General features: G+C 36.5%; 1 protein-coding gene across 1 annotated transcript in view; it reads right to left on the reverse strand.

Moving 5' to 3' along the window:
- Window positions 1-3,903: 3,903 nt before the first annotated feature.
- Window positions 3,904-18,964, reverse strand: part of GUCY1A2 (guanylate cyclase 1 soluble subunit alpha 2) — a gene marked incomplete at its 5' end in the record, with an annotated part of 323,383 nt that continues 308,322 nt past the window's right edge. The window contains 2 exons of the mRNA XM_032427729.1: window positions 3,904-4,049; window positions 4,772-4,899. Coding sequence (XP_032283620.1) covers window positions 3,947-4,049; window positions 4,772-4,899 — 231 coding nt within the window. The remainder of the gene's footprint in view (window positions 4,050-4,771; window positions 4,900-18,964) is intronic.

Raw genomic sequence — 18,964 nt, forward strand, 5'->3', positions numbered from 1 at the left:
ATAAGTAATGCTGCTGTAAACACAGGGGTACCTAGAATATAGTTATATTTTTTAAGTATAGCATTTACTTAATATATCTTTTTTCTGCTCTTTTACTCCTACCTTTCTGTGTTTTTATATTATAAACATATTTTATGTAAATAATTTATAGATCCACCTTTTTCCCAGTCTGAGAATTTTTTCTTTTAACTTGACTTCTAAATTCATTTTGCTTTATTACAATTACTGACACATTTAGATTTATTTCTAACATGATTTTGTGCTTTCTTTTGCCCAGCATTTTCTATTTCTTTTTCTTTATTTTCTTGCCTTGATTGACTATTTCATTTTTTCATTATATTTTTGATCTGCTGATTTTGTTATTTCATAATCTATTCTTATTATTGTAATGTTATTCTATAAATTTAAAGATAATACATAACTTCCCAAAATCTCAGGTTAATCAATGCCTTTGTTTAGACTCTAACAAATAACACAAGGATCTAATTTTAGAACATTTAAAGATGTATAAATATCCTCCATATTATCTTTCTGATCAACCTATCCCAACCTATGTGCCATTGTTGTCAGATATTCTGGTTTTATCTTATGTTTTACAACCTCAAAATATTGTTATAATTGCTTTACATGGCAAATGTTTTTTATTCACAGTTTCTCACTTTATTATTTTTTTTAGTTTATTGTGGAGTCTCAGATTTTTTTTCACCTGAAGAACATCCTTTAGTATTTTTCTTAATACATTTCTGCCAGAGACAAACTTGGCCCATTTTCTCTTGCCTTATAAAAAGGTTTTATTTTGCTTTCATTCTTGAGAAAACTTTGTGTTGAATAGAACTCTCATTGAATTGACATTTGTCCTCCATCTGCCTATGGTGGAAACCATCCATTGTCTTGTGACTTCCATTGTTGCTGTTACTCTACTCTTCACTCCTTGGTAGGCAACCTCTTTTTTTTTCCTCACTAATTTAAAAATCATTGTATCCGAAGTTCTGTCTAGGTTTAGATTTCTTCTTACTTGTTCTTCTTTGGTATTGTTTGGCTTCTCCTTGTTCTGAAAAGTTTAAGCCATTTTCTGTTTGTATATTATTTCTGGCCCATTCTCCCCCTGGGTGGCATTCCAGTTAAGACACATTAATTCTTCTAACTGTCCTCCATGCACCTGCTCTTTATTTTATATTTCCATTTCTTTGTTTTTCTGGTCTGCCTTCCCTTAATCTCTTTATTTTCTCCTTCATTATTCTTTGTTAAATGTATCCATTCTGCTGTTAGGCCAAAGATTGAGTTTTAAGTTACATTATTATATTATGCATTTCTATAAATTTTTCTTAGCTCTGTTTAAATTTTGTTTGCTCTTTATTCTCCCTGTAAGTCTTCTTTCAATTTCTTGACACATATTAAATATACTCATGTTATATTGTTTTGCATTAATTCCATCATCCAAAGGTTTCACAGTATCAGCTTTGCCACTTTTTTCTGCTGCCGCTTTCTCATAATAGTGCCTTATTTCCTTGTGCATTTGGTTATTTTTATCTGTGAGATACTACTTTCTTTGAAACTTATCTGAGCAAAAGTTTTTGTGGCCAGGGCAAAGATAAGTTCCTGTAGAAAATGTCTCTATGCGCTTCTCAGGTGTTTGGAATAGAGTCTCAGATGACTCAAAATAATTCTTGGTTTGGAAAAAATAATAACTCTTGGTTTGAGGTTATTTAGCCAACTCAGGGAGTGTCATTTTGGCTTGCACACCTGTGTGTGAGTCATAATATGGCTTTAATTGCTCAAGGAGATTTTTATTTCCTCCTCTAATCAGTATCAGTGAGTGAGACAGATGAATGTGTTTGCTATTTTCTGGTTGGTAGAATAGGGTTGGGAGGAAGAAATCATATATTAGTTCACCCCTACATTAACCGTATGGTTCTGTGCATTTGAGTTGATAGAGCACAAGATGGATTCATCTTCTGTTTTCTGATATTACAAGTCCTCAACTTATAAATGTTCATTTTCACGGGGCATAGTGATGTGTTCAAGACGAAAGTTGGCTATATTTAAGAATATGATTTTGTTTCGTATACACGATATTGATATATTTCACATTATTTTTTAGTTTTCCACAGGAGGGCCCAGGTACCTAAACTGCCATATTTCTAGAAATTGAACAAATTGAACATGTTTTTTCAATATCTAAGGTGAAAAGTCTCATATTCAAACGGGTGATATTGGTTTACATTATTGTCATTAGTCTTATATTTGATTTAGATACATTCTACTTTGTATCTTTTCTTGACCATACTTTATGCTTTTTCACCATTTCTTTGTATTAATTGAGTTTTCTTTTTTTCTCCCCTCCTTTTTTTCTATTTGGCAGTTTTACAACTTATTTCTGTTTCTTTCAGGTTTACTCTTCAGTTCTGACAGAAAGCTACCATAGCAAACCTAATGCTAACACTCATACCCACTTCTCAGACCATTGAAGACCTTAATGTACTTCACACTGATCCTTCACTCCCACCTCCCATGTCATTACGTTTTGTATGAATCCCATCTCAACTTTTAAAAATCTCTTTAATTGGCATTATGGTTATTATTTATTTATATGGTCAGTGCCTGTTTGGATTCACCAACACATGCATTGGTATCTTTGCTGCTTATTCTCCTTATATCTCAGAAAGTTTTTCTGAGGTCCTTTGCTTTCTTGCAGAAGTATATTCTTAAGCTCTTCTAATGAGTTTATTTTTATGTAAAAATGTCTTTATTCTGCCTGAATTCTAAATTCAAACTCTTTCTCTCAGCACACTGAAATATGCCAACCTCTTTCTGGCTTATGTCATGGCTACTGAGACACATGCTATTTGTCTAATTATTATTTCCTTGTAGGACATCTGCCTTTTCCCCCAATTGCTTTTAAGTTCTGTGCTTGTGTAAGATGATTCTGTTACATTGACTGAAATCAAGAACCCCTCTCCCTCTGTGTTTTCCCCCTATTGTTCTGTTTTGTTTCTTCCTGGTGGCAGTTTCCCCCGCCTCTATGTTTTAAAATTTTAGATTGTGAGCTAGGTTTGAGAAAGCTTTGTTTAGAAAAGCATTAATTTACTCTGGGTTGAAATGGTGTCACCGCAGAGATGCTTTGCATTTTCTCTTGATAGAAGCACAAGGGATGTCACCAGGACAGGAAACTTTTTATAGTAGTTCAACGTTTAAAACATACAATTCTTAAATTTAAAAAAAAAATTTAAAAATCCTAACTGGTTTCTGGTTATCAGTTCTTGAAGGAAACTATAATTTTTGTCCCACCTGAGCACTACTGAAACAGAAAAACTTCCTCCATGCAATTTTCCAGCTGAGGGTGGATTTTTTTTTTTCTGGTCTGTTTTTTATTGATAGTGCGATCCCATGTGAGTTCTGGCTTTATCCTGAGGGTATCCATTTCCGTGTGGCCTATCCTCATGCCTGTTGGGTATTAAAGTCCCTTGTTTAAAGAACCTCTCCAAGCTTCCCCTCCCCCTTCCCCCCATCCCACACCACAGTCAGACTTCTGCATGCTCACATATTCCTTTTATTTTGGGCTTCTACTTCATCTTCTTACTTTGTTCCCCAAGCTATCTACCTTATCCTTCATTTCTAGCCCTTTTTTTTTTTAGAAGAGTGGTTTCCGGTTGTCTCCTCTATCCCAGGGCTAGAGATCTTCCCCTACTATTTTCTATAGAATTCCTACTCACTCATCAGTTCTCAGCTCAAAATTTACATCCTCGGTGATGTATTTCCCCATCTCTATTATATACTATGACAGCACTTTGTAAGTTTTCCATTCCATATTATTTGCAATTTTTGATTATGAATCACTATGCAATTCTGATGAATCTTTGTCTCCTCCACCATTTACTCAGCTTCATCATGAGACAAAACATGTATATTTTGCTTACCCATGATGCTCCCAGAACCTAGTACAGTTTCAGGCACAAAGTTTATGTTCAGTCACTATTTGATGAATAAAGGAAGAGCCCGGAGGATGATAACAACTTAGCATATAACATTCAAGTGCTGGAATGGAGGCTCTGTAATGTAAGGTGAAGAAAATTGAAGCTGATTTTAAAATGAAGAAAAATGTGAAAAGGAAAAACAATGCCCCTCTGTAAGTGTTGGGAAAATACAGGGAAGGGCACTAAATCATATGGTTAGCTCTATAATTTATCAAGTGATTTTGGAAATGTTGCCCATTGTCTTTCTATTTTTTTGACAATAATGCTCACCTGGTAAGGTTACTATGAGGATAAGTAAATTAAAGAATATACAGTAGGACCCAGCACATAGTCCAGATTTACTAGTAACTGTAGCCCTTCTTCATCTGGGAAACTTTAGAAGAGAATTTACTCAGGTGAAAAAAAGTAGACTGGTTCTGAAGAAACCCCTCCTGAGTATGAAGATGTGCAGGAATGGACCAGCGAGGTTGGGGGGATTTGTTGGCTTCTGCTGGAGGCCTGCGTCTGGGGCCACTGTGAAGATGCCCAGTGGGTTTGAGTCATCCTGACTGGAGGTAGGGGCTGGACGAGTTGGCCATTTAAATATTTCCTACGTTTAAATATTTCCTACCTAGGAGTCTGGGGAGAACAGCAGTCTCATTGAAGATTTCACTTCATCTCACTAGCTGAAAAGCTTGTTCTATATTTGAAAGTGTTAATATTAAGCATTTCAATCACTTCTCACTGTCTCACATTAGCACTAATAAGCTCAGAGTTACATTATCTTAATAAGGCATCTTGATAATGAAGTGCTTCACCTGTGATCCTGAGAAAACTCAGCCTTCTGGCCATATAGGGACAGCTGTTCCCTCAAGTTCAGTATCCCCTTGAGCATGAACCTCCTCCCAGAGAGAGCATGCAGGACTCCTAGCTGAAAGACGATGAGCTGAAAGAAGGAAGAGAACTTTTTAAAAAATCTGTTTAGATTAAGGTTTTAATAAAATCTGTTTAGATTAAGGTTTTAATAAAATCTGTTTAGATTAAGGTTTTAATAAAATCTGTTTAGATTAAGGTTTTAATATCTCTTCACATGGTAGGTTCTGTCCCAAAGTCTCTGCCCTCAGTGCAGTTAATAATTTAAAAGTGGTATGATTTAGCAGTGACAGAAAACCTCACATTATATAATGTCTGCTCACAGAGGTGTGCATGCACAGAGCAGAAGGCTGCCTACATGATGTGATCTGAAGGACGCTGGAAACTGTCCTTCATCCTGAAGTGTCAGCCTCCATGCAACATCTCAACAGGGCAGCTGAGTCCTACTTTGAAATACAAATGCAAACATCTCTAATACGTTTAATTGGCCGCACCGGGACGCCAGATGTGTACAAGACGCTGCAGATTCTTGGTGACCCATAAGGAGACTAAGTAACCCTGAGATATTTTGCACCATTATGGCAACCTCCCCAAATCCACTCCACCCCTTCCCCATTGGATAACAGCCAATCAAAAAGATGTTTCTTATTGCCATAAGCTAACCGTATAACCTGCTCCCTCTTTAAACCATGATTAACTTGTTTAGAAGGTCTCTGTCCATGAGAACTAGAGAACCAAGACACCCTCATGGCTACTGTCATAGGCACGGTTTCTGAAAGATTCCAGCTCTGTGGTTTTTTTTTTTTAATTTTTTTATTGTTATGTTAATCCCCATACATTACATCATTAGTTTTAGATATAGTGTTCCATGATTCATTGTTTGTGCATAACACCCAGTGCTCCATGCAGAACGTGCCCTCCTCAATACCCATCACCAGGCTAACCCATCCTCCCACCCCCCTCCCCTCTAGAACCCTCAGTTTGTTTTTCAGAGTCCATCGTCTCTCATGGTTCTTCTCCCCCTCCGATTTCCCCCCCTTCATTCTTCCCCTCCTGCTACATTCTTCTTCTTCTTTTTTTCTTTCTTAACATGTATTGCATTATTTGTTTCAGAGGTACAGATCTGAGATTCAACAGTCTTGCACAATTCACAGCGCTTACCAGAACATACCCTCCCCAGTGTCCATCACCCAGTCACCCCATCCCTCCCCCCCCCCCCCCCACTCCAGCAACCCTCAGTTTGTTTCCTGAGATTAAGAATTCCTCATATCAGTGAGGTCATATGATACCTTTCTCTGACTTATTTCACTCAGCATAATACCCTCCAGTTCCATCCACGTCGTTGCAAATGGCAAGATCTCATTCCTTTTGATGGCTGCATAATATTCCATTGTATATATATACCACATCTTCTTTATCCATTCATCTGTTGATGGACATCTTGGCTCTTTCCACAGCTCTGTTTTAAATAAATAGGGAGACATGGCCAACGACGGACGGCTGCCCCATGGCTCATCAGGTGTAGCCAGCCCCGCTGCACACCCAGGAACTTTCTTCTATTTCCTGAGGAAGTTTTCGTTGGAATGATCCCACGTGCATGTGTGCATGTGTGCGTACACACTTTCTCTTTTTTCTGCCTCCTTAGTGTCACGGGCTCAGAAAAGTAGTTCTCAGTGGCATGACCTCAAAACAGCAGATGTCTATCAGAAGACTAGGACAGAAGATGAGAACAGCTCTGTTGGTGGACAAAGGACCGACACCCCCTTGGGAACTGCTAGAAATAGCTAGAAATAGATTTGTATAGTTGAGATCTCATGGTTATGGGGGAGAGGGCCAATACAGTAACAAAGCTAACTTGATTTTGTATATATTCACTGCAGAAATATAGGAACATGGGATTAAAATGGTCTTAGGTACGGGCAGCATCTAATCTAATGGTTGGATGAAGCACCCAGTGGGTGTTCAGTTGACATTTAATAATGACAGTAAAATGATCCCATTTCTCTGTCCTTTCTGGAAAGCAAACTGACCATAAGACAAGTGAATCATGCCTTTTCTGTGTGATATATATTCAGAGTGCATAAAACTATAGAAATGGTGACCTGTGCTGTTTGGTTTTGTAAGAGAATTAAGAGATCTCATATTGTAAAAATAAATAGTTGTGTCATTAACATCATCTGCAGCCATAATGATAATGCATTGAAAACATTCATTCATTTACTCTTCATTCGTATTTTTAGTCATTGTCACTCGGTGTGAAAGAATATGCTAAAAAGAATCTACAGACTCCTCTTTTTTGGTATCATTTATTGATTTAAATATTTTATAAGTGACAGTTTGGACTTAGAAAGTAAATAAATGCATGACTTAGTTTTGTAATGAATTATGTAACTATAACACAGAACTGTCATTTCCACTTTGTTTTATAAGAACCCCAGGCTTTCACCAATCATTTTTCATATACAAATTTACCTTATTCTGCAGTCTGTAAATACAAAGACATTTTTCATAACGAAACATGCTATTTACACTGTGTGTGATTTAGAATAATTACAAGTAAAAATAATCACATGAGTAAAAAGTGGTGTTACATGAAAACCAAAGAAGATACAGTGGATGTTTATAATCCTGTAAGTGCTTATATACTTTTACACGTACTAGTATTCTTAAAATTCTAGTGAAATGAGGCATATTTTATCATTTCATTCAAAAAAGGTCCTCTAAACCTGTACTACTAAAGGAAAATATTTTAAAATATAATATGAAACAAATGAAACTTTTTAATGAATGGTACAGGTTTAAGAGATGCATTCATCTTTAAAAAAAATAGCTTGACATTTCAAAATATATGCAATTTAACCATGCCTTACAGATATATTAGTATATTTACCTGATATTATTAATGACAGTGTAATTTAAGTTTGATAACTAGATTTTTAAAAGAAATGACTCACAAAGAATAATCTGATAGCAAAATAGCAGATGTACAATAGTATTTACATTGCAAGCCAAACCAAAAATTTAGACCCATGAAATTACAGCAAATGAATTGGCCAAAGGATTAAAATAATTAAGGTATCTCATTACAAAAAACCTACCCCATGCAGAGGAAGCGAATGAAGGCCTAGCACATTATAACTATGTGTTTTTATTGAGTTAGGAAGCCTATCGATGATTATAGAGTGCCAGAATGTTTGATGGAAATGCACTGGCTATTTATCTTATACACTGAAATGAACAGGCAAGTTTTGTTTTTTGGTGTTTTGTTGTTTTTTTTTTTTTATCTAAAGTATGGTTTTGGGAAATGAGACCCTTTGGTTTTGTAAAATGGCTACTCACAGTCGAAGAGTCAGAATTCAGGTAGGTTGATTTTGAAATGAAGAATGATATGTGTTATTTCTGGAATGCACTTAATCGGTACATTTTAAAAGCATAATGAGACAGTTCCGTGACTTGATTACCAAAGTTATAATGGAGTTACAGGCAGATGTTAGAAAACGTCAGAGTTTTTCCAAGGCCAAACCCCGAGGAAGATTTTTTTTTTTTTTTAAATAAGGGAAAAGCTGTTTATCCATCTCTAAGAAAAATAAGAAAGTCTTTCTCTCCATGGTCCATTTTTCAAATTTGAACCTAACCTGATTTTCGTGGTAGTCAAAACCTGCCAGGATGGCTGAATTAATGTCCACACAGTTGGAATAATTTTTGCTTATCTCCAAATTCTTAAAGGAGACAGTGATTAGACAGTGATTTGCCAGTCTGGGCCTTAGATGCCAATTCAGCAGGAACAACAAAATGGAGAAAATAGGACTGTGGGCCACTGCTGTTCACATATGATCTTAATTTCTCCCGTTTTCCTTAACCATATTTATACTATTTTTACAGTGATTATTAAACATATTTCCGTCAAGAAATAAAAATGGTAAAGGCATTAAAGGCAAACAAGTATTAATATTTTGTATTATCTCAAGACACAGGCTTTCTTAACACTGGAAATCACAGGAAGAAAGTACTTTGTATTTTCCTAAGTGTCAATTTATATAGTAGCTGCCTCTTTCTTCACAATTTCACAGTAAGTCAGTGTGAAATAAATGTCAATTGACATTGAAATTTACCCTTTTCAAGTTTTTAATTTTTCTGAAGTTGTCATATCGTTCCCTGTACTGACCACCTGATCTGTTAGAGTAGAAGACCCTTGAGATGTACTAAAAAAAAAAAAAAAAAAAAAGTCTAAATGAGAAGTGAGAACCAAAATTCAAAGATATTTGACTTACAGAAGCATATCTTTCCAGAAAAATACAAAAGCTGTATTATTTCTATATAATTTTCTGTTAATTAACACAAACTTACATCATGGAGACTACTTGATAAGGAGTTTGACTATATTATTAATACACTAACAAAAAATGAAAATATTTTCAGTTCAGGGATTAAAGATTCTTTAAATCTTATTCAATACTTGCTCAAATTATTCTAGTGTTGAGCATACCTAAAATGAAAAGCATAATGTCTTCTTCATTTTTACTCTTTTAAATAAGATAATTCACTTCTTTTCCCTCAAGAATAAAATACTTTGCTAGAAATGATTGAATTTTCCCTGGGGAAAAAAAAATGGCTTTGAATTGGGACTTGAAAAGGATCCAACCTGTGTCTGTCTGTATTGAAGAGCATGGTAATTAGTTAATTCTGGTGAGTGAGTGGAAATTGTGGTTATAAACAGCTATCTGAATATACACTAGGATCTCAAAGGCAGAGAGCTAAAAATAGGGGATACATTGTATATTGCTTTTTCAATACAGTAGACTTGCAAAATTGATGGCAAATGTTTTCAGACCCTCAAAAAAGAACCCCAAACACCATGCTATGCCAAACTAAGTTACAGAGGGGTACACAGGAAGCAGGACAGTATAACGGTCACCTCTAGATAAAGACCCAGTAAAATCAAGTAGCATTGGCCTTACTGGAAAGTCGTTTTTAAAAACCAATGTCCTTACAAGTGGAAGAAGCTTCTTTTCTATTTCAGTGATGAGCAGTGTGGTACCCAAATAAAAATTTACTATTTGAAAATAAGAGGATTTTCTAAATGAAGATGTCTGTGGGGCAAAAATAGGAGGTTGTCCGAAAAGCTTGACCCTGATACTTCTTGAGAAAGTGTTCAAATTCAGTGTAAAAGAACATAGATGTATTTTAATCTCCCATTTTGTGAACTGAGAAGCCAGCGTCTCAGTTATCTCAGTCATTTCCATCCCCAAATGATCTCTAAGAGTGCACCTTGTTTTTCTTATCTCCTGAAGCCACACTGTGCTCAGTAATGTGCAAGTGAAAAATAGAAGCCAAATAGTGAAACACTATTATCACATCTTTCATAAGAAAAGAAGAAAGGAAGGTAGGAAGGAGAAAAGAAGTGGGGAAGGGGAAGGAGAGAAAGAAAGAATGAAAAGAAAAAAAGCAAGAAGCTGAGGATGCTGGCCACCTTTGAGGGCCTGATTAGTTTCCTGCCCACAACACCTGGACACAGAGGCCATGCCCCTTACACTTGCCAAGAGCCTTCCTCAGAAACAATATCGAATTCTACTGATGCTCAAGTTATAGCCACACTTGAGATTTGGACCCTTTCACTGTTTCTCATTATCATAAAGACTATACTAGCATTTAGTGAGGACGTGTGGCAAATACTGACTGAAGACATAGTACCACATATTCCCAACAGAAGACAAATTCTGTATGGGGGTGGGGCGGGGGGCATCTATAAGGCAAGAAGTTCTTGTACTTTTAAATAGATTCATTCTGATGAGCATGTTTTTAAAGTTTGTTTATCAAAGTTTTGAAATGATGAACTTTGACATTCTGTTAAATATGAACACTGTATTTAAAAATTATAATCAGGTTCTTTTTTTCAGCTTTCTTCTGGGTTAATGGGGCTGGGCTATAGACATAATTTTAATGTAGGCAAAATTGGATTTTTCTGTCTCTCTTCATCTTCCCTATTGCTATCCTTTTTCCTGCAGTCCAGCTGAATCCAGCCACAAGTATTTAATAGATGCTCATAAAATAGGATACCTATTTGCATAGGTATCCATTTGCATGTTAGTAGGAGGATTCTTTTAGATAGGGAATAAAGTGTTTTTAAGGATCAAAAGTAAAAGCAATGAGGTCTCATTATTCCAGGTCATTGAGTGGTATAACAAAGAAAGGGATGGACTTTACAAGTGCCTGATGACAGTTGAAACAGATTTAAAAAAGGAATAATAATTTTGACTGTCATCCACTAATCATCTCTGTACAATAAGAGCAAAAATTAAAGAATTTTTAAAAACACCTCTCTGAATTAGTGTAGAAAGTTATACAGTCATCTAGGTTATTGAGATCCTCCTGGCTAGAATGAGATCTACCATAAGAGTTAATTTTTTCCTGATAGTTCTTTGTAGTCAAGTAATATAAAAATTCATCTGAGACTCCAAGCCAAGCTTTGGCTTTAATTTCAACATGGTAATTTATACCAATAAAATTTGGAAGTGGGGTTTCATGTTGTTGATAAACTTTCTGGCCACTCCAATATTTTGTTTCACTTCATGGAGATTTGAGTGAAAAAAGCAAAAAAAAAAAAAATGTTTTAAGTGGTTATACATAAATATATTGATCCAGATCACCCCCACCCTCAGAAGAAAGCTATCTTCTCTTGCTGGTCTTGAAAGTTAGCAATATTGAGCATAAAGGAGAGACCATAAAAGTAGAGCAGTTCTAGGATTTGATATCTCATTGGGTTCAGACATGTATAGATTCCTGTTAGTCAGAGGTGATGTAGAATATTTATATTTATTGTTCAAATGATTTGAATATAAATTAGCTTTGACTTAGATTTTCTGAGAATAATAGGAATATGGATATGAATAATCCTAATGTGAACAAGTCTTAATACAGTATTATTTGACTATTCTTCTTATCCCTTATGTCATTAAAAACAGCTTAGTATTTTAAGTAAAAGGATGTTGCCAAATTCGCAAACCACAGCTTAATGTCACAATTTGTAAGTCTGTTTTTGTGACCTCCTCTGTATCTTTTCTGTCACAAATGGAAAACATAGAGAAAAAAATGATTTAAATGCATTTTATGATTATATGTTATTTCCAGGGGATAAAGCCTTAAGGAATCCACCAATAAAATTCTTTTTCTTTCTCAGTGCTGAAGAACTTGATAACATTTAGAGAGCTTTCAAAAGGGTCTAGCATTCTGACTTTGGGATGTAAGCTGACTCTTTCAAGACAGCAAATCTTTGTCCTACATTCTTTTTCTAGCTGATAATTCTGATGAAAAGTGATTCAGATTTGTTTACTCCCTTAAAAATTTTTCTGTTCTAAACAATCTCTGTCTGAATTAACCCATTACATATAAGTGAAACATCTTTCAGTGTAGATAAGAGCTATCTAACCGCTTCTAATTTCGCAAGACCAAGCATACCTCTTCTCTCCTGCAGAACGCCCCCCTGCTGGGGTGACTCCTCCCAGCTCCAACTCTGCAGCCTCCCTGCAGGAGCTGGGTGGGCTCGGGGTCCGAAAGGCTTCTATCTGAAGTCCAACACTTGTTCTGCTAGCAGCCCAAGCCCCAGCTGAGGACGATGTGGAGAAGAATATGGAATAGAGTATGGCTCCAAAAATGATCTTACTGATTTTAGAACACAGGGTATTTTTCATTCTTTGTGATTAAATTTCCCAACTAGGGAAAGATATCATTTCTATAATGTCAGAACACACAGAAAAAGGGTGTGTAAAATCATATTGTATTCTTCTCACTGAGTGTTAGCTCAGCCAGGCGTGTTATAAACGGGAAAAAAAAATGTTTTAATATCACTTGCACACTGGTAGTTGGTTCTTTGGTGCTAATTTTAGCAGGCTATTCTGTGACCTCTGGCAGAGCTGCTATTTGGCCTCCTTTGTTCCTTCAGTCCAGATGTTGTGACATCTTCATTTACTTTCATCACGGTAACCAAGACTAGTTCTACCTGCCACCTTCAGAGAGTTTCTATCTATAACTCTGTGAGATTCTAATCCCAGTTGCACTGATCTGTGCAGCTGCTGAGAGGCTGACATTACCTCCCAGGAAAACTGAAAATGGCTTGTGAAGGATCTTATTTTCCTCTTTTCTTGTTAAAATAAGAATGACCAGCAGTCAAATAAGTCATCTGGTTTTCATCAAACCACATGTGTCTATTGTGGAAACTGCCTCTCCTTTAAGAGTATCTATACCTTCATGCAGAAAAAAATTAAATCTTTTTGCTCCATCTCTTCTAAAGCTCTGGCCCATCCCACCCTCTCCATCTGTCCCTGGGTCCTGAGTCTGACGTACAACTGCCAGGCAGAAAAATACGAGGCTTGTCTTTAAAAAGTGGGGTGGTGTGAAGAAGCAATTCTGCACATTTCTGATAGTACCCCCAATTAATGCATTATGGTCCTACTTATATTTAATTACATTTAATAGACCACAGTAAAAATAGATTTAGTAGAATCCCCTCTTTATCTCCAAATAGTGAAAAGGCCACAGAAGAAGGCTGAATATGAACTGATTCCTTTATTTTTAAACTATGCATCAAGACTCAGAAACAAGCTATTACTTAGGCTTGCTTTTTTTCTGCTTTCAAATAATAAGCAACAGTACATAAGCCTAATATTTAGAATGATCAGATCACCAGCTAGATGAATTAAATGAAAGGATAAATTCACTGTAATAGATTCAAATTAAGTATTTTCCATTATTTGTTAACAATGAAAAGCATGTTTATTAAGAATTCAGCATCCAATGATATGCAAAAAGATAATTATCAAAAACTTTCTCAGGGAATCAACAATGCTGCTGGATTTTTTACAGGGGGGTTTTCTAAATTGTGAAAAGAAGGATGCTACCTTAAGTTTTGCAATGGTTAACAGGAAGGTAAACTAGCAGCAAACCCACCCACCACTCCAATTGTATTCAGATTCATGATTAGAAGAGCGTTTACCCAGAGAGGAGAGGCAATAATAGGAGCTGTAATCTTATTTAGAGGTTTAGGAATGGATCCTAAATTTATATGACTTTGCTAAATAACAATCTGATGTTTAGAAATTCCTCATTGTAACATAAGTTTACCACCTGCCTTGAGCTATGTTATGCTAAATGATGGAGGAGTAATCTAACTATAAAGGACTGATTATTATTGACTATGCTATATTTGATTAAAATTACATTTTAAGGTTAAAAATATGAATTACTCATTTTGAAATATATAAGCTTTAGTGCTTTCATCAAAATAGTTGAGAAGAGCACGTTATTTCCAATATGGCTACCTGATCGTTTCCAGATGTTTATTAACTATACCACAGATGATGTCCAACCACACTATTACACTTACTAAATATTTGCTATCATAGAAAACAGTAGTAATGAGCTCTTTTCATCTTTACTCTTGCATCTTCTAAGACCTTACCAAAGCAAGAACTGAATTAACTTATTCCAAGATCCATCTATATTTTTGCAAAGCCTACATTCTCAATCAACTCATCCAACCTACGCTGTACCTTTCCTCATTTATCCATCCTTAAATAGTCCTCACTATTATATTCTACAAAGATCCGAAAGTCTGGGCAACATTACATACACAGATCTCTTCAGAGGAATAGAAATCTTATTATGATAGGTATTTTTTAAATTATCCAACAGAAATAACATGATGGGAGTCTATTACTTTACAGCATGTGTGCAAATGAATGGCTTCTGAGATAGATGAACCATGTCGTTTGCTCAGATAATTTTTATCCAAGTTATCACTTGCTCATTTTGCTGTAGGAGAGTCACGACTATCTTTTGAAAGTCCACACCCGCTGTATTATTGCTGTATAAAACACGTCTCTATTTCCCTAAAGGTTCTATGAAGAGCACAGAAGTGCAGGTTTTATATGGCATCATACAACGGCTTAAATTATTGCTTGAAAGGTTGTAATAAAGTATTGCTAGGAAATCATTTTTAGATGAATGCACAATTCAGTGTGAGAAGTACAGAGTGAGACTAAGTATTAAGTTGGTGATTTCTTTATAACATAAAAATCAAAGCATTCAGAAATCAGGCTGTCACTTTGACGTTCACTTTTCTGTCCCAAAGTTTGTAGTTCACAGCCTGGCGGTGCGGATCGGTAAATACTGTGAGCTTCTGCACAGCTCTGCTGGTCAACTCAGAAAAAGGCTCTGGGCCTACTCTGCCTCACAGCCCGAGAGTGAGCAGTAGTCTCTCCCCATGCTTATTGGTGTTGACTTCTGTTTCTACTAAGTTTGAAGTCTCCTGCTCCAAAAGCAGACTGTAAATTTGAGACCAAAGCTAAAATTAGAACTTGTGAAAGAAATAATGCTACAAAGCCCAGAATACTTAGCTTTTCAAAATAACTACAAATGAAATAATATACTACTCTCTTAGTCAACTTGCTTTTATTCCTGGTAATTGGGATTATTTGAATGCTCTTCAGTGATGCCCAAATCTGGCTTTTATTCTCATTACCTAGAGTGATTTTCTAAATACAGACTCCTAGGCCACACCTGCCACCTTCTGAATCCAAATCTCTGCAGGTGTAAAGCTCAGTAATTTGTATTTCTGAAGGCTTCCTAGGTAATTCTTACAGGGGCAGCAAGATACTGTCATGCTGACGAGTTGAACCATTGAACAGGATCATTTCTTAATAAGGATGGGAATGCAATGAAGCACTTGACTGAAGTTGTGTTCTGGTCACAACATATTGGAAATAAAAATGCAAACTTCTCGACATTCCAGGCCCTTCCAAAATGTCACTCCTTTTAATCACGTAATATCTACATGCAGCCACACACATGCACACATGCCTACATCCACCCACAAAAAGGACTCATTACTTTAGAAAACTGAAACTATTTTACAACATGAGATTGACTGTATCATTGACTTTTTTTTTATGAAAGGGAAAAGGAACAAAGGAAGGAAACAGAAAGGTGGCAGGACAGTAATACTTAGGTTTCAAGTGTGAGAAAGGAATTTTGCACACTATCTCAGTGTATTCTGACAAGATTTCTGTTCATCTGTATATAATACCCGTGTCTGTTCTTCATTCACCACCTCGAGGACCCTCAAACTGAGTCCACTGCTGGGGCCAATTTATCCATGTAACAGTAAAGTTTGTTCAGTCATGTTAACACACTTTATGTAGATATGAAATCAGCTACTTGTGAATGATGTATATGCATATCTAGAGCTGCCCGTAAGGAATCGTCATGCAGACTGGCATATGTTAAATTCTCATTACTCAGTCTCTCATGCACCATGTTTTTCCAGCTGTATCTGGTAAGATAGGCTTATAGAAGCCCCTAAAATAACATAATTTTTATAGTTGAGGATCTGTAACCTAATAATAACAATACCTAGGTTGCTATTGACTGGTTCTTGGTTCTTGGACTTGAGTTTCTAGGCATTGTTGGCTAAAAGGCCTCTGGTGTCCCCCAAAGCCTATTCAGGACCATATATAATTCACTTCAAATGAATTTTTGGTAAAGTTACACCAAGTGCTTGGAGTCAGAGTGTTTTTGGAAGAAAAAGCACAGGGAAAAGCTTCAGATGTTAGCAATGCCCCAGCGCAAATGGGAATGGTTCGTCCACTTCAGAAGCACATTGTTACGTGGGTCTTCCTGTCTGCCTGAAATCAGCAACTCTTGCCATGGCTACGTGAGGTTCAGAGGTGCAGAGAGGCTAGTGTTTGTTGGGGCCGGGTTTGAGGGAGTGAGATGGTTTCCACTGACAGCACGGAGTAGACAGGGTCTGGGCATGGGCTCAGTAGTGCTCAAAATGCTTGATAAGACAGAAACCTACGTGTACAAGTTTTATTCTCTGCCCTAATGATCCATAACACCTTCCCTCAGCAAGCCAGGATCCCAAGGAGCCTTCAGTGAATATATTTAATTACAGTCGTGATCTTGATTTCCTTCTTGATATCTCACAACCTCAAATATGTGATATCAATTGGCAGCAATATTTCTGTACAAAACACAGAGTTTGGTGGTTTTCCAAACTCTGAGGCTTTGCCTTTTGTATATATCAATTTAATTTTGCTTTATTGCTGGAACTCTTTGGAGCATTTTACAGAATTAAAAGCCGGGCTGCACTTGTGAATGAGATTTTGTCTAAGTTGTTGCCTTGCTTTGCTCTGTGTTTCCCGGAGCGACACACTTTGCACTTTAACAACAGAACACTGTCTCTGATACTGTTATCCCTGGACAAGAGAACCAAGCGTGAGACTGTGAGAGCTCACATGTGAAGTGCTGAATCCATGGTCCCACTCCAAGCCTCAGGCAGAGGTGCCGACTCAGTCATAACAGGTCATGGCTCACTGGACTCCACAGAGTCATATATTAAAAGGGAAATCCAAAATAATTTAAAGTAGAAGAAATGAATATCAAGGCAGGTTTTAGGCAGTTTGGTCACCTGTTATGTAGAAGCTTTATCTTCTTTCCCTCGCTGTATACCATGCTATAGAGTGGAGAGATGCAACGATTCGTGTTCTGCAGGCATTGAGGAGTATTCTTTTTTTATTATGGCTAATGGTACCTATTTATTAAGATTCCCAAAGCACATCCTGTGCACTGTTTGGGGGTACATATGTGACTTTGTTGGGTAACTGATTTATTTGCAAATGACTTTGTTTCTATCAAAATAATACTGATGCCAATGTGAATCTCTGGTACTGATGCCTAGTCATAAAGTGACTTCTTCAAATTAGTTGCCTAAAAAAACCCACTAAACCAGAGGAGCTGTACGTACCAAATTATGTTTTAATGTGTCCCTTTTAGAGTGGGTTAAGGCCATTTCCCTAATTTAATATCACCTTGATTTCTAATAGGACATCCATTTACATTCTTTTTAATCTGCCACACTAAAATGCATGATGTTTGCAATAATTTTTAGGTAAGAATACTGTACAGATATTAGTCAAATGAAATACTAACTATGACCCAGTGTTGCAGTCACAATTCCTAAACGGAGGATATGTAGACTGTATTACATAGGACAAATAAAAATATAATAGTTTTTCACAGCTTCTAACTAACTTCTATGAGTGCAGCTAGAATGAACAGCCACTTTATGCAGTAACTTGCAAACACATAGCAACAGTGTAACTAATAATTGGCAATATGGTAACACATTAGACTATTGCCTCAGACTATAGCTTCAAGGATACATTTAGATTACATTGTTTGAAAAGTGTAGTTTATATTCTGTGATATATAATAGATCTCTGGTATATTTTTCATTGTAACATTTGTGACAAGGTAAATGGCTACCTCTTCTCTAAGTAGAACCATATGAACTAAAAGGTTTGTTATTCTTTCGACAAATTGAATGTATATACAATTCGTGTCTTGGGCCCTATTACCAATTACTGGATAATGAAGTGGATTTTCAATGATGTTTTTAAAATATGCTTCCCACAGATATTCTTAAGTATAGAGAGAATGATGATATATCTAGAGTAGTTGCTTAGACAAATCTTCACAAAAAGCAGAGAAATAGATTGGATGATTACAGGAGGTCCCTTGCAGCCTTATGGTTATGAAACACATTGCTTACCACCAAAACATTTATTGATTTAGTTTATCATAATAAGCTCTAAGTTCCTACGCAAAATAAGCATAAATTATTTCAGGGAAGCTGGGTTCTCTCCCCATGTTCCTGTGCTGTACAGAGCACCTGGCTAAAGTGTTGTCTGTTTTCAGTGTGAGGACTGAGGTGCTCCCAGCCTGTTCCGTTCACAGTAACTGTAAACCTCCCCCTTGTTCCCCGTGAAGGAAGTGGGCTAATTTCCCAGTCCTCTGAAGAAATTCCTTTGTAATTACCCCCATGAGAGCACCCTGTCCCCAGTCTATAAAACTCCCCTCAAATAAACACACTGGCCTTCTGGCCCCCCACGTTGTTAAAAACAGAGACCTAGACCCAGGGAGGAGAGGGATAGGCCAGGCTTCAGAAAGCTCATGGTCTAGATCCTGTCTCCAAACTATGTGTTGCACTAGTGTCCTCATAAGCCTTGGGGTGAAACAGAGTTCAACAATTACAGAAGTGATCACCATTATAACAAATACTTTGCATATCGATAAATGTTTTC

The sequence above is a fragment of the Phoca vitulina genome, unplaced genomic scaffold (assembly GCF_004348235.1).
Source record: "Phoca vitulina isolate PV1807 unplaced genomic scaffold, GSC_HSeal_1.0 scaffold38, whole genome shotgun sequence".
NCBI classification, from domain to species: Eukaryota; Metazoa; Chordata; class Mammalia; order Carnivora; family Phocidae; genus Phoca; species Phoca vitulina.